Source organism: Tympanuchus pallidicinctus, unplaced genomic scaffold, assembly GCF_026119805.1.
Source record: "Tympanuchus pallidicinctus isolate F22 unplaced genomic scaffold, pur_lepc_1.0 scaffold22, whole genome shotgun sequence".
In the NCBI taxonomy this organism is placed as follows: domain Eukaryota; kingdom Metazoa; phylum Chordata; class Aves; order Galliformes; family Phasianidae; genus Tympanuchus; species Tympanuchus pallidicinctus.
In genome coordinates this window covers 20458025-20472953 of record NW_026294739.1, presented here as the reverse complement: position 1 = coordinate 20472953, position 14929 = coordinate 20458025, and the positions used below count along the sequence as shown (strand labels likewise).

The following is a 14929-nucleotide window of genomic DNA, read 5'->3' as shown; positions in this document are numbered from 1 at the left end:
AATGTACTGCAACTGACAGCAGGATTACATCTAACCTCAGGATGTTGCTATGGTATTGTACAAGTTTTTTATTTATTTATTTATTTTAAGTGCTAGAAAGTCAAACTACTCAGAGAAAGAGTCAAAAGTTGATCTGCTAGGAGAAGAAATTGGAAAAAAAAATATTCTTTGTTAACTGGTTTAGGGGCCAGTTGTGCATGAGTTTATCCAGTCTGGTATTATTTTGCTATATAATTTGATGACTTATTAATTCTAGAAATCTCAGCTTGCTAAGGTAGAAAAGATTTACAACTCTTCTGCTTAAGCAGAAACAGCTCCTCTTGATCTGTGATTGCTGTTCAGGTGTAGGGAAAGGCAAAGACAGATAACCAGTTCTAAGTCACCCAAAAAAGGGCAACGGTCACAAACCAGCTAAAGAAAGAAAGATTTCCTTACCTATCCCAAGGATCCAAACTTGATGAACAAAACAGAGGGAGGGCTCCCCAGGTAGAGGTCCTTCCCTTGTAGCAGTCAGAACTTAAATGAGGCTTGGAGAGGGGAGAAACCTGGTTTTATGTTTTCCAGTCACACAGGTGAATTGCTTTAACCTGTACTTGTAGGGCTGGCTGTGTGCCTTTACCAGGTGCTCAGTCATTGGTTCAGTTCATGACTTAGTAATTCCCATATACTAGGTTTCATCTCTTGCCCAGGAACTGTGCCTGGAAAGGTTCTGAAGACTGGTAACAGTGAATGCATGCTCTGAACCACTGTGCTTCTAAGACACAGAAAGAATGGATTCAGCCGACTACTGTTCAACTCATTATGCTTTGACAGTCTTTTGTCACTAATTCCTCTTTAACTAATGAAAAACCAAATGCAATGAAAGCAAGGCAGACTGTTTTCTTAAAGTGACAGCCAAGTACAAGCAGTGTTAAATAAGCTTAGTTTCATTGTGAGAGTGATGCCAAATGAAACAAAAGTGTCAGTTCCTCTGAACACAAGAAAGTGGGCCTGCAACTGCTTTGTGAGTAGGAGCATTGTTGAACTCCTTGCCAGAAGATGCTCTGTATTCTCAGTTAAATAGGAATTAAAAAGGGAGAGTCGATAAATCTGTAGAAACAAAATGACTTTTACTTGGAAATCCAGAACATGCATCCTGTTTGTGACCCTTAGGATGAAAATATGTGGTAGAAGGAAATCAACTGGAGAAAGCATAATGAGCTTATAGTCTTGTGAGGTTTAGTGCCATTTATGTGTATAATGCATTTGTATAATGTAGATATAATGTATATGTATATGCATGTATAATGTGTATGATGTAGAGCTGATAAACACATGATCTGGCTCCATTCTTGAACTGAGCTGTGGGCTATGCCCTCCTCTGAGCCCTGTGCATGTACGAACCTCAGGTAGTGAAGCTCATTGCCTGGGTCCTTTGGAAGTGACACAACAGAGAGCACTCAGCTCACACTTCAAGCTCCAGTTTCTCAATTTGAATGAGTTCCTGATGAATTATTGTCTTGGGGATTCAGTAAAAGTCTTTCCCTGTAGGCCTTACACACGGAGTTCAGCTAACTCAGTCTACTGGTTTTCTGGTTTCTGGTTTTTTCTGTCTATTGGTTTTGTTTCAGGTACCCTCAAGCAAATGCTCGTGCATCAGTACCTCAGTGCATCAGCTAACTCAGGGCTTTGTTCTGACAAGCCCTCACAAAGCCAAGAAAACAGAATGATGAACTTCCCCAAATAAATGTAGTAATAGAAAAAGAAATAAAAATAGATACAAATAAGATCTTGGAAACCTTTATCTGTGCCTGCCATTTTCCACATCAGTTGGGCAGGTGCAAAGTGATAGCACATTACAGTACAGGGAATGGGTCAAAGGATGGGTAATCTGCATGTCTCCTCTCTGCAGCAATGGGAGATGTCTTTGCTTACTTATGCAGCTGGTCATCACTAGCCCAAGAGAGAGTAGAGTTCGTTCTTCTCGTCAAAAATATTCATTAAAATGGTGAATTTGGACTTATAGGGTTTTCTTTTATTCTGCATTTCTAATTTGGTTACTTCACAGGAAAGTTCCATTAAATTCAGGCCTGCATGTACACGGATCCTCTTATAAGATGTTGGCTACTTGGCTCTATTACTACAGAATTTCATAGCGAGAGCAGCTTTTAGATGATTTTTAAGCACAGTCACTAGAGATTACTACTACCTCTGACAGCAGTTTATTCCCATCAAATTTAATTGTAAACATGCTTTACCAATCTGTTTAGATCATATGGTGCACTCTTGGGATACAGAAAGCTGTTAACACGAGTCGCTATTATAGTAAACATACAGTATTAACTTCAGTGAAACAAAACTCAGAGTCTGACGTCTGTTAGCTAACCTTGAAACTTCAAGTTTAATTTTGCAACTTCAGCACTGGGGAAAACAAATGTCTGTCTGAAGTCATACAAAATATTTGAATGACTGTCACAGGTCGTTAGTGTCTTATACGTCAGCCACTGGCAACACTGTTTCAAGCTAAATCCAAAAGTCTGAAAGTGTTTACTTTGCCTGCCCTTAACTACATCTCAGTAGTTGTGCTTACATGGGGAAAGTTAAAATCAAGAGGACAGAAGTCAAGTGTGGGCAGAGTTATGCTCTGGCTGCATGCAGAATGCTGAACAACCTGTGAAATTCAGAAAGCATGAAGTTAGCCAGAAATTCTTCTTAAAGAAAACGTAGCATTTTATGTTCAGATTTCCGTTTTGAAAGATGACACATTGATGTGCAATACTGTTTAAAACATAAGATTTTAATTATATGGAGAGCTTATACTTAACTTTCAACAATACTCAACTCTGTCTCTCTTAGACACATAATACATTGATGAGAACTGAATACAATATGTTTTTAAAGTACAATGCATTTTAAGATGCCAAAGTGGCAGGATAAAAACTGAAAGCCAGTAAAACAATGACAAAATTCAGCAACGTGGCTGATGCTATCATGCAGGCTTTTTAACTCCACTGCACTGTGTAGCTTTGTCCTAAACGAAGTTGAAGCTGGGTGATAGTCACGACCTGCGAGGGAAAAGAAACAACTCAAAATTAGTAACTACACCTTGATGGTATGCCATTTGGGTTTTCTTCAGCATTGGTCAGAGTACAGTGCATTTTCAATAAGGATTACAAGAATTTTTTCTTTCCTTTTTTTTTTTTTTTTTTTTTTGTGTGTGTGTGTGTGTTTCTCATTCGTTATCTTAACCTACATAGGTTTTGCGCTTCTGTTCCTTTTAGTGCTGAGGCATATATAAACATTCACATATAAATAATATATATATTTAAAAGGCAGCTAGATCTCCAGAAGTTTAAAAGCACACGTGCAGTTGTGAAGGTGTCGTTACCCCATAACCAGCATCTCACCTGCTTGGTGCTGTCATATGACAGCACGTGAGTTGATGGAATTATCGCACCGTTCTGTGTTACATTTGCCTGCTGAACGCTGGTGGGCACACCCAGGACTTTAATTTCAGTAAACATCAGGTTGTTTGGATCACTGTAACCATGATGCTCAACCTTGATCTCTAAACGATTCTGAAAGGAAAGAAGAACCAAATAAGATGTGGTCATTAAACTGGTCCAACTCCACCTGAGTCAATTGCCTTCCTCCCTTTCCCTGTGTGAAATGACAGCTGTACAGACAAAACTGTCCTCTGTTGGTACAGAGAGCTCTTCATTCAGCCTCTGCTACGCCTGATCCAGGATTCAAAGACATTAATTCGTCATTCTGCATGCCCATGCCACCATTTCAGACTTTTTATTGAACAGATTCTAGTTCTGGGTAGGGCCCAAACCTATCAGATCCTGCGGAAAGACTTCTCTGCTTCTATGGACTGTTGGTCATGGAAGCCCCTCTACTTCCAAAGTAGAAATGTGTCTTCAGAGGAGGAAAGGGTTGTGGAAAGGGAGATAAATGTTTATGAGCAAATACAAAATAGAAGTCTCTTAATGTTTCAAAGGTGTTCAGATGTCTTTTTGTTCATTATTTTTTTAAACTGCCTTTCTCAATGCAAAAATATCTAGGATGGATTACAAACCCCTTCATTTCAGACCTAATGAGATGCAAGTGTGAAGTGGGGGCAGCATTTCCTGGATCAGTTGCTGTGATTTTAGATAGATTATGGGCATATATTTTTCTATAGAGTCATCTCAGTTCCACAACTGGGTCTCCAAATGTCATGTTAAGCAGCCCAGAGAGGCTGTCAGCTGGTTCACAGCCCTTGTGTGGGCCCATAAAAATGTGTTATGATACACTTCAGCATATTTAATGCATTCGTGGTGAGGCTATTTATTTTAGTGTGAGCATTTCTTGTTGTTGGTCGATTCAAGTTCTCTTTAATTAGGCATTTTCTTACCAGCTTTCTGCAAGAGCAGGAGAAAGCGCATCTATTTTATTATCTCTTTTCAGCTACAAATGGTGAATATTAGCAAAACACACTACTGTTCATACCAATTAAGGACCAATTATATGATAAAGACAGAATTAAAATCAGAGGAAAGAACAGCTGGCATAAAATAGTAAGACATTTTAGCATCCTGGTGGATGAATGAAATGAGGTCTGTTTTCTATTACAATATTTAAAAAAAAAAAAAAAGACAAAAATAGTCCATATAACTCCTGATATTCAGACAGTTGTAATAAATATTGAAAACCAACATCCCAGAAATGCCTGTAATTAAATACTTGTATTCACTGTCACACAGGAATCCAGGTCAGACTTTTTATGCTAGAGAGTCAAGAGATAAAGCTATCCCAAGTTGTAGTGGAGACTCTACAACAGCTCATGAGTAAAGCAGCTGGGATGAAGTTACTTTCCCAGCTCTTTATGAGGATTTACAACGTGGCATGGCCACGGCAGCAAAACTCACTGTCCTCTACAGGATGCCAAGAAGTTTCTGTAGTATGGGTCGAATGGAATCAGTGCACTCATCTGAGGGTGCCTGCCTAGGGTGTTATTACAATCCCAAGTAATTGTTTAGATGTACATTTATACACCTTCTACAGTTTTTACCCAACTGAATAAGAGCTAGTCTGTCATCTAATATTAGTGAAAGATATCTAAACTTCAGAAACTGATAAAGAAAACATCAGTAGAAGTGCAACAATCACCTAATGTGATTATTTCGGAACTTTGAGCTAGCATTACCTACCTGTCGAGCACTAAATGATGTGAGCAGGTATGCACCATTTTCGTATGCATCTGATAAAAAGAAAGAATAAAATCAAATGTATTCACTGTTCTGCTTAGTTATATATTGTAATAAGATCAAGAAGCGCTCTTATATGCTCCTATTTGTATATCTGTAAAGAGAGCAGTACTGTATTTGCAACAATAAATGTTTTTAGATTGGAAATACTTTCTTGTTGACTGCGTGCTATTTGAATGAGGACCAAGGTAACACAAAAAAGAAGGCAAACAAACACCACTAGGAGGAATCTGAGACTGGCAAGAGAAAATGTTTCTCACTGAAGGTGGCATGGAGTCATTTCCCAGCTCCATCTCCACACACTATCCAATTACACATGATCATGATAGATGATCATATTGATGCTTATTTGAAATCACTGTTGTGTAACTTATCAAGCTTATTATTATTTAGCACTAAATGAACTCAGTGTAGTGTTGGTAATAATGGGCAGTGCAGATGCTGCCTTTCCAAACTACTGCGAAGAGATCACAGAGATCCACAATACTCAGTGTTACTTCTTGTAATTTCAGGTAACAGCTTATTGTTATCACAAGGGTAATAGGGTCTGCATAGATAGGATAAACAACATGTAAATATCTCTTTCCTGAAGACAATTTAGATTTAAAAATACTGAGAAAACTAATTAAAGTTTTCCAGATTGCCTATTATGGTGCTCGTTGGTTTGAGAATAAATCTTTGTTATACGTGCTGCCCTAGGCTCAGGAAACCATTTCACTTATAGAAAATATTAATCCTATAAAACATAGCATTCTGTGGTTTCAACCAGGAACAAAATCAGTTTGCTAATTAATGCCAAAGTGGAGCTTGAATTTGAGTTTTGTCTCTGAAGGCACTGTGAGATAGGGCCTCCAGAAATGGGATTGCTTTGGCCAGCAGCGTCTGAGCATCCTGTCACACCGCCCTCACACCTGGGAAGGGATTTTATGATGGCAAGAAACATCTTACATACCAATGCGAACCCCATCATCCCAGTACAGCTGTCCTTCTGCAAGCAGACTGTCATTCAAAGCAGCAGTAAGTCCCATCGGGTTTTGCCGGCTGTGAAGAGCAGAATAGTTTTTCCTCAGTTCTATGGGATATTCCCTTTTCTTCTCTCTCTCAAGTATTGGAAATAATGCCTGAACCGGTCTCTAATACTCACATTCTTGATCCCATAGTATTAAAAAGAGATCATTAGGAGGAAAATGAAGAGAGAAAGCATCCATAAAGCTTACGTAGCTTCTTTAAACTATAATAATAATAACGATACAAGATGGCACAAAACTGCATTTTAGTTTTCCAGTTTACCTTATCATACCTGAAAAAGGTTGTATTAGCAGGTTGTTGCCAAGCCAGAATGTAACCGCCTCGAATATGAAGATTGATATGTTCCAAAGGAGCTGATAAAACTGTGTATTCTCCCCTAACATTAATATCTTCATCCTATTCATGAGAAAATAATAGAAGTTCTCTATTGAATTATTTGTTTTATAAGTTTTTTTTTTAGAATGAAATAATCTTTCATTGTCGTTGCTTTTTTTTTTGGTAGGTAAATTCCTTTGCAGTTGTTATTACATATCCCATAAATACTTGATGGTTTTAAGAAAAACTAGGAAATTATAAGATATATATTTTTTTACTCTAGGTGATGGTAGGTGAAGAAAGATGACTGCTCAGGTAAAATAGAAACTTCAGTTTAAGCTGGGGGAAAGAAGGAGGAACAGGGACATTCGGAATTACAGCATTTGTCTTCCCAAAAAGCCATTAGGTGTGACAGAACTCTGCCTTCCTGGAAGAGGTTAAACATCTGTCTCCCAACTGGAAGCACTTAAGAAATTCCTTTTTTTGCTTTGCTTGCATACACAGCTTTTGCTTTGCATATTTAACTGTTCATATTAAGCTCAACCCATGTGTTCTCTTAAATTTTGTATTGTCTCCCCACTCTAGAAGGGAGGGAACAGCTGCGTGGTGCTTAGTTGCCTATGAGGGTTAAAACAACTCCTCATAAAAAAAAGTTGTGCTCATCATTCAGGGGTTAAAACTGAGTCAATAGAAGAACTGAAGGCAATATTTCCATCTTTTTTAAGTTTGTAAAAGGGAAAAATAGTGGCTTCAGACTCTGCTGCTATCTGAAGAGCACTTAAAGAATGCATGGAATTCTGAAGATGACTTACTGTGTGGTAATCATACCAGCGGGCATTGGGTAAGTAAGCATTCACCGTTACGGCACCCTGGAATTAGAGAGACATATTTTAAGGAAAATAAAGCAAAAAGGAATCTTAGCTAAAGAGATTTAAAAGTTTTCATGCACACTTATGTGTTTTGTGACATACCGGAGACATTGCAGGGCTGATGAGCAGTGCAGGTCCCCAGAGGAATTGCTCAAATATGTCCCAGGTTGCTTTTTCTTCTGCAAACCTGCAGATTAACAGAGCCATGGTTATACATTGGGCGCTGAACTTCTCTGAAGTGTTCCCTCTTCAAGACATTTATTTCTGGTAATTTAATCTGCTATTCTCAGTACCTACTATTTCCTCATCTATATTTATTCTAGTATTAACAGTAACTGAGAGGTGATTAAATATGTATCGTTTATTTATCCATTTCCTTTTAAATACATAATTAATCTTTGTCAAGTATGCATAAAGATCCTAATGTGAAAATTATTAGAGAAATGCAGGCTTCTATTCGGCTTATTTTTTTTTTCCCCATTAGTTTGGCAAACAGATGTTTCATTTAATCTATATCACAACATTCAGAAGATCAGTTTTGCTGAGGAGGTATCAGGAATAGCGAGCAGTCTGGAAATCACTTTCAAATTTGTAGCACCTTCATCTTGGGCATGTGGTTTGGAAAAATTAAGACAATACATGTAACCAACTTGATATTTCTCAGCCAAGAGAAGCATACGTATACTAGATGACATCTAGTATATGTAGCATGGAGTTGGACCTTTTACAGGGACTGCTCCTCCTGATCAGGAACAAAGAAAGTTTTGTGTCTAATAATATATATATTTTTTTCTGATTCACTATCAGTTTGGACAGTAAAAAAAAAAAAAAAAAAAAAAAAAATGCTTTTCCATGCATACCTCTGGCTTATAGCAAAAATCTCTCTGTATACTTTACTTGAAGTTTTTATCCAGATTTTTATTTTATGCATATCTTATCAAAAGGTAAAACTTTGTTGTTTCTCTCCCTCAGGAAGATAAAGATGAGCTTTCATAAGTAGAAATAGAATCACAGAATCACCAATGTTGGAAAAAACCTACAAGATCATCCAGTCCAACCATAATAATTCCTTCAAAACAAATACTTGATTTTGCATGGCTTAAAACTGAGAACTACTTCTGATCAAGTGACACTCAACAATTACAGCTCATACTCACATTTCATGCATTTTTTAACAGGAAAAAAAAAGAAAAAGAAGGGCTTTAACTAACAGAAGATTGCCGTTAAGAGGACCATACTCCAGAAATTGCAGAGGAAATTGCTGACAAGAAGGGCAAAGGAGCTGCACTTACTCATGGAGCACAGGGCGGACCACAGTACTGCCATGGACATGGGCCTCATGCAGTAAGGTGTACAAGTAGGGTAACAGAGTGTATCTGATATTCATCACATGCCGGGAAATGTCCACAAATGTTGAGTTCCAAGAAGCAGGATCTTGCCTCTAAAAGATAGGAAATTGTTGTTATTCAAAGTAGATTATTGTGTTTAGAACAGCAATCAAAGAAAAGAATGAGTCAAAGAATTTGTTGATATTTACAAGGGACTTCATATCTAGCATCTCTTCCATTTTTCTACTCTCATGACTTCATATAACCTATTAGTACCAGTGGTAATTACCAAAGAAGTGTCAAAATCAGCATGGCAAGATAGAGCTGAGGAAATACTAGAGGTCTCTGCAAATTCCTCTCTCTCTGAAATAGAGCACCTCCACTTGTTTGCTCTTCATTAAGGCCCATGCGATAGTAATAACCGTAGGAATGACTGTCATCCCAAAGAGGGAAACTAGAAAGGGAGGGGATGAGAAAAACCTATGGGGAGCACTGGAGAAAATGTTTCATGCAAGTTGTCCTGAAGGCGCAACGCATCCTGTGTAGTAATTCATTATCCCTCCCTTCTGCAGGGCAGCACTTGGAACTTGCAAAAAGAGAGCCAGGCACTAATGACTGATGTCAGCGAGCACTTCCAATATTTAATGTATTGAACAATACCCTGGCAAATTGGGTAAGACTGGAAGCAACACGATAACCCCGAATCTGCATTTTTAAAGGCCTGAAAATCCAATCGAAAGGTGTGCTGCAGCGAGATAAAGAACACAGTTCTTGAAAAGGAGACTCTAATTCATTAGACACGTGCCATAAAAATAGCTCCACTCTGCTAGACCTGAAGCTTGAACTGGAATCTATGTACTGTTTCAATTTTTATTTTCCCACTTATCTAGTTTTACAGCTTTCTACAATACGGTCCTTAGGCATCACAGGCCTATATTTAGCCAACTATTTTCCTTTGTTTCTTAAAGAAATACAGTATCTGATAGTGGGAAATGCGTAAAGTATCTAAATTCCTGACTGTTACTCCAGAGTCATACTTGTTGTATAATTACAGAAAATTGGAGCTTCAAACACCAAGGTCAGTTTTCCTTCTTTAACAATATTTGCCACAAAAGCAAGCAGTCTATTTCAGTCTTCCTTGTGCAGTGAGTTTAAATAAAAATAGCCAACAGAGTAAAATATGTAGGAGTTGTATTCACTCAAATCAAAATTAGAATACTCTTCCTTCAAGTGATCTTCATCAAAGAGCAGCCCCTCTGAAAGGATAAAACTTCCTAGGTGTAGGGGAGGCTTATGGCAGAGCTAATATAAAAATAAAGATTATTATTTATTTGATGAAGAGTCAAACATGTTCTTTTCTATTTTGCTTTGAATGTATTTTTTCAAGGCTGGATGGATTATGTAATGTTCATGCTGGTCTCTATAGTTGCATTGCCCAGCCGTCAACAGCCATGAAGAATTTGCAGCTCACCCTTGTTCCTTTCTGATTGTGGTTCCTTGAATATGGGTAGAATGCACCCAGCTGCATCCAACGAAGACACAGTTCATACTCTGAGTCATTAAAGAAGCCACAGATATCAGCTCCCGTCTGAAATTTAACAAATAATCCAGTTGGAATACCATAAATTCTTATACAGCACCAAGAAAATTAAATATTAGGTAATAACTCCTTAGCTTACATATGATATTCCAAAGAGACTGAACTCCATCATACCTGAAAGGAAAAAAAAATAAAAATCAGTGTTATCAGCTGTTTTTCTTTCACCTTTCATATGCTAATAGCTGTGCTAGATAATATATAATATAATGTTGAATGAGAAACAAATAAAAAGGTTTCACTGTGTCTCTGATGTGTCAAGTTTTTATTTCCGCAGAAAGATACGGGAGCTGATTTGTCAGAAGCAGTCAGAGATGTTGGGCAGCAGCACCAGGAGGTGACAAGAAAGGAGGTGGCAGAAAAAGAAGCAGGAAGACGGTAGAGGAATAAAGGAGATCCCAAGACCGAGTGGAGAAGCAAAGAAGAGGTCAACAAGGAACTGCTTGTGAATTCTGAGGGCCAAAAGAGCTTATTTCAGCTAAAATCAGAGCATCCTAAAAGCAAGTAAATCAAGGAAAAGGAATTACTGCACTAAATAAACTGATTGCAGACCCTCTTCCTTCTACATACCAATAATAGACTTTGACAATTGATCCCAAGCAGCAATGTTATCACCCAGCCAATGTCCTGCCCATCTTCCACTGCTGGGATAAGTTGAACGGGTGATGACAATCCCACGTTCCCTTGTGACACTCTGCAATGCTCTGACATTGAAAATAGGTGAAGAAGTAAGTTATCTGTAGAACTTATTGCATAAGCTCTTCTTTGAAAATAAGCATAGGGGCTTATATTTTCATATCAAAGTGCATGAATATGCACCCATCCAATCCAGATGTGCTTTTTATGACAATATACTGATTCAGATATATGTAGAAAATCAATGTAAGTGTCAGCCAACCTATGTTTAGGAACAAACCAGCAAAACAAAGAGGTACTAAAATGCAGATTTTCATTTGAAGATAATTACTCTGTGGGAAAACACAAACGTAGCCTAATTTGCACATATAATAGGTCTACACAATGTGGTATATAGGGCACATCACTAATTTATTGCAGAGCCTGAAAACTTGCAGCAGTGGTTGAAAATACTCTTAAGAAAACTACAACCAAGAAGATAAAAAGGTATTTAGAACACTAAATGTGGCAGCACAGGTTCAGTTTCCTAAAAGGTATCAAAACAAAATACAAGCGGTTTCTGATCACATCAGAAACACCAAAATGCCTTCAAAGATTGATGTGAAATGACCAAAATGGACTTGTCCAGAAGCACGTGTATTAAAGTAGTCATTTTCATTTCATGCCAGGTACTGGGGCCACACAGTGCAAGCAGGACCATTGGAGGTGGCATTGGTGACCTCTCAGCCTTGGCATTAGGTGACCTCTCAGCCTTGGCATTAGGTGACCTCTCAACCTGACCTCATCTGACTTTCTCATAAATAGAAGAGATTTAAATTGAGGATTTGCATTGGTTTCCTTCTGAAGATGGTGAAACTTGTTCTTCTCTCCCAAAACAAAAACAAGGCATAAGCAGCAATGGATCAGGCCTTGGCTTGCTAGTGAGCAAGGAGAGAGTTCTTTTGGGGCCCCTAAAGTTGGGTTGCAAGTCAGAAGGATGAGAAATCAGTTCACCAGCCAGAACAATTCCTCAAACATCAAGAAAAAAAAAAAATCAGATTCTTAAATAATGCCATTCTAAAAACATGCCATTGCCACAAAATACCAACGAAAGGCAATCAAATGGCCTTATGGAAATGAAAAAAAAGTTAGCTGAGCTGAATTCACTCTTGCTAACTGCTCCACCAAGGATACCAGCACCTTTCCCTGCAGCACATGTTGCTGGTCTGTGTGGGAATGCAGAGCTGCTCTGGTTTCCTACAGGAGCTCCTTTGCAGCCGTGCGCTCATACTGTGAATCATTATCACAAAATGCTGAACTGAAATACTAGTTAGCTACACTGATTGAATTGAGCTGCTCTCCAATGCTAGCTCCACAGTAACTGTCTCAACAGCTGCTATCAATAAGACACTACTTATTTTTCTACAGGATTTGCAGCTTTAATGATGCTATAATTACAGCAAAAATAAATAAATAAATAAATAAATACACAAGTCACTTAAATTACTGCAATAATTGAATGAGGCTAATTTGCTGTAATTACTTCTTCCAAGACAAATAGTAAGTGTGCTGGTACCTTTTATTTCTCTGTAATGCATTATCAAACATTTTCAATTTGGTTTACCCTGCTTCAACACTGCTCTGACACATCCAGCTCAAATTTGGCATGTAAAGAAAGTGTATGTCATGCACAGGGCTTCTCAAGGATGAGTGCTCAGTGTTTTGCTGACTTGGCTCTTTGCTTCAGGACTGAACCAAACCTGTATTCCTGAAAAGCAATTCCTTATGTTACCAAGCCTTAGTTAGACCTCAAAGTGGTTACTGGATTCACTACTGAAGGTTCTGGCTTTTACATCTTTGCAAAAGCCTCAGTACGAAGTACAGCCTTGAGCTAAAATGCAGGAACTTCCTCTGTCTAACTAATGGAGGAGTGAAATTACATTGTTAGGTAGCAATCTGCTGCTTGCTTTTACATTACAGGCTTTGAGGGTTTTTGGATGCAAAAAGTCTTCCTGCTTATATGGTGTAATATTAAGGTAAACAATTACTACCATATATATTCAGTGTCACAGTTACTACTTTGGTCAGCACCAAAGAATAAATTGAGAACAGAGATTTTTTTTCTTTTTTTAAATAATGTTATGCAAGTTGCAAGTATGAGAATGTGAATATTTCTGTAATTTATGGTAGTCATCTCTGTTAACAATGTATCTCAAACAGAAGAAAGTAAACGTTCCACTACATTTCAGTTCACACTCGATACACAGAATCAAGTCATAATGCTATTCGAGTTGTTTTCAGTAAGGAATATAATAGTGCCTTTCTTAAATTAACTTTCTTAGAAACTCTATTCACTCTCCATCAGTGGACATGTAGTGTAAGGCTAGAACAACAACAGTGCTAGGAATAAAACAGGCTGTCCTAGAAACAAACAAACAAAAAATTTTTTTATATTTTTTTATATTTTGATTACAGCAATTAGGTGAGACGATCATTAGTAATTAGTGTTAACAAGAGCTGATGCAAATGTTCAGACCTATTATTCCTTCTGCCTTATAAAGGAAGAGCACAGCACAAGGCTTGAGTACTCCCATTCGCAGTGCATTGCCCCAGGACAGCCCTGGTGGTCTTGTAACAGAAACCTCTGCTGGAAAGGCAATGGGGTGTGAGTGAATGCAGTGGGACAAGATAATGCTTGGTTGTGAGTAATTGCCATTAAACTATGTAAAAAACAGCACCATGAACATTTTATTTAACAGAATGCCTTTACATAGCAAAGCTATGGGAGCATGGCCTCAGCTCAGAGCTGTGCAGACGTACCTTGCCTTCTCCTGCACATCCTTTCCAGCAGCTCAGGTTTCTCCCACCCTTCTTACCAATTATTCACTTGCAACATATTTTGGAAATAGCAAGAAAGTGTGCAAATCCCACTTACTCAAGGGTAGGTCTTGTTTGAGCCCATCCATAAAGGCAGTGGACATCATAGTGTCTAACTGGGGTACCGTCTGACAGGTACTGCTGTCCTTCCATGCATGGACTTTCATAAGTTATGCCTTCTGACCGGGATCCCAAATCTAACAGAACAGGAACAACAATACTTGCCTTTTAATAAGGAAGACTCAGTAACAAATTGAGTTATTTTTTGTTAGTTCTTATGATCTGTGATGTTTACTCTGTCTTAGACATCTATACTGACGTCTCTTGCTTCTTACAAAAGAGCATTTCCACTTTCAAGAAATGGAATATCTCCAATCTACCTGCATAGGCATCGGGGTCTGTAAGTGTGTTACTAGCTGGAAAGGCTCAAAAATTAAGGTATACCCTAAATTCTAAAATATTGCTAATCTTTGTAAATCTGCCCCATCATGCATGTACACAAAAATCTGGGGGTGTTGCTGCTGGTGAAGGCTTACATCTGAATATAAATGACTGACAATTCCTGAGAAAATTTTTAGGATATTGATGTCAACAGTAAGCAGCAAGCTTATTATAATAAAACATTAGAAAATCATTCCTGATTGGTACCATCTCACATGAGCACTTAAGTAAAGAATTTAAAGCTAAGAATTTAAATTATTGTCATGCGTAGATCAATGCTAGCTGAGCATTTCAAGTACTTTACTGTATGAATAAAAGCTAATTAAAGGAGACAGGGATGTTTCTGAAATTTTAATTAATTGCATTATTCATCTGAGGAAACTGCAGAAGGGAACTACATTCTCCACCATGCTTCTAGCAAAACACCTAGGTAGAAAACAGGTATCAAAATCCATATGCAGGCAAATAGTTTAAAAATAACTTCAGGTTTTAAAAGTGCTATGTAGCTACTGCTATCAGCTGAAACAGATGGAATTTAAGTGCCCTCTTATCCTTGGAAGAGAAAGGACACTAAGTTAGTGGTATGGTTATGGTTTTATATACCCAACTTCAGGTATTTACACTGCA

General features: G+C 38.0%; 1 protein-coding gene across 1 annotated transcript in view; it reads right to left on the bottom strand.

Moving 5' to 3' along the window:
- Nucleotides 1-2755: 2755 nt before the first annotated feature.
- The window catches only part of SI (sucrase-isomaltase), a 45211-nt gene continuing 33037 nt past the window's right edge, over nucleotides 2756-14929 (bottom strand). Inside the window, exons 37-48 of the mRNA XM_052685681.1 lie at nucleotides 13920-14058; nucleotides 10940-11073; nucleotides 10452-10486; nucleotides 10244-10360; nucleotides 8737-8885; nucleotides 7547-7631; nucleotides 7388-7444; nucleotides 6532-6656; nucleotides 6184-6272; nucleotides 5175-5224; nucleotides 3387-3557; nucleotides 2756-3044 (exon numbers count right to left, since the gene is read on the bottom strand). Of these exons, the coding sequence (XP_052541641.1) occupies nucleotides 2982-3044; nucleotides 3387-3557; nucleotides 5175-5224; nucleotides 6184-6272; nucleotides 6532-6656; nucleotides 7388-7444; nucleotides 7547-7631; nucleotides 8737-8885; nucleotides 10244-10360; nucleotides 10452-10486; nucleotides 10940-11073; nucleotides 13920-14058 (1214 nt within the window). The 3' untranslated portion in view covers nucleotides 2756-2981. The remainder of the gene's footprint in view (nucleotides 3045-3386; nucleotides 3558-5174; nucleotides 5225-6183; nucleotides 6273-6531; nucleotides 6657-7387; nucleotides 7445-7546; nucleotides 7632-8736; nucleotides 8886-10243; nucleotides 10361-10451; nucleotides 10487-10939; nucleotides 11074-13919; nucleotides 14059-14929) is intronic.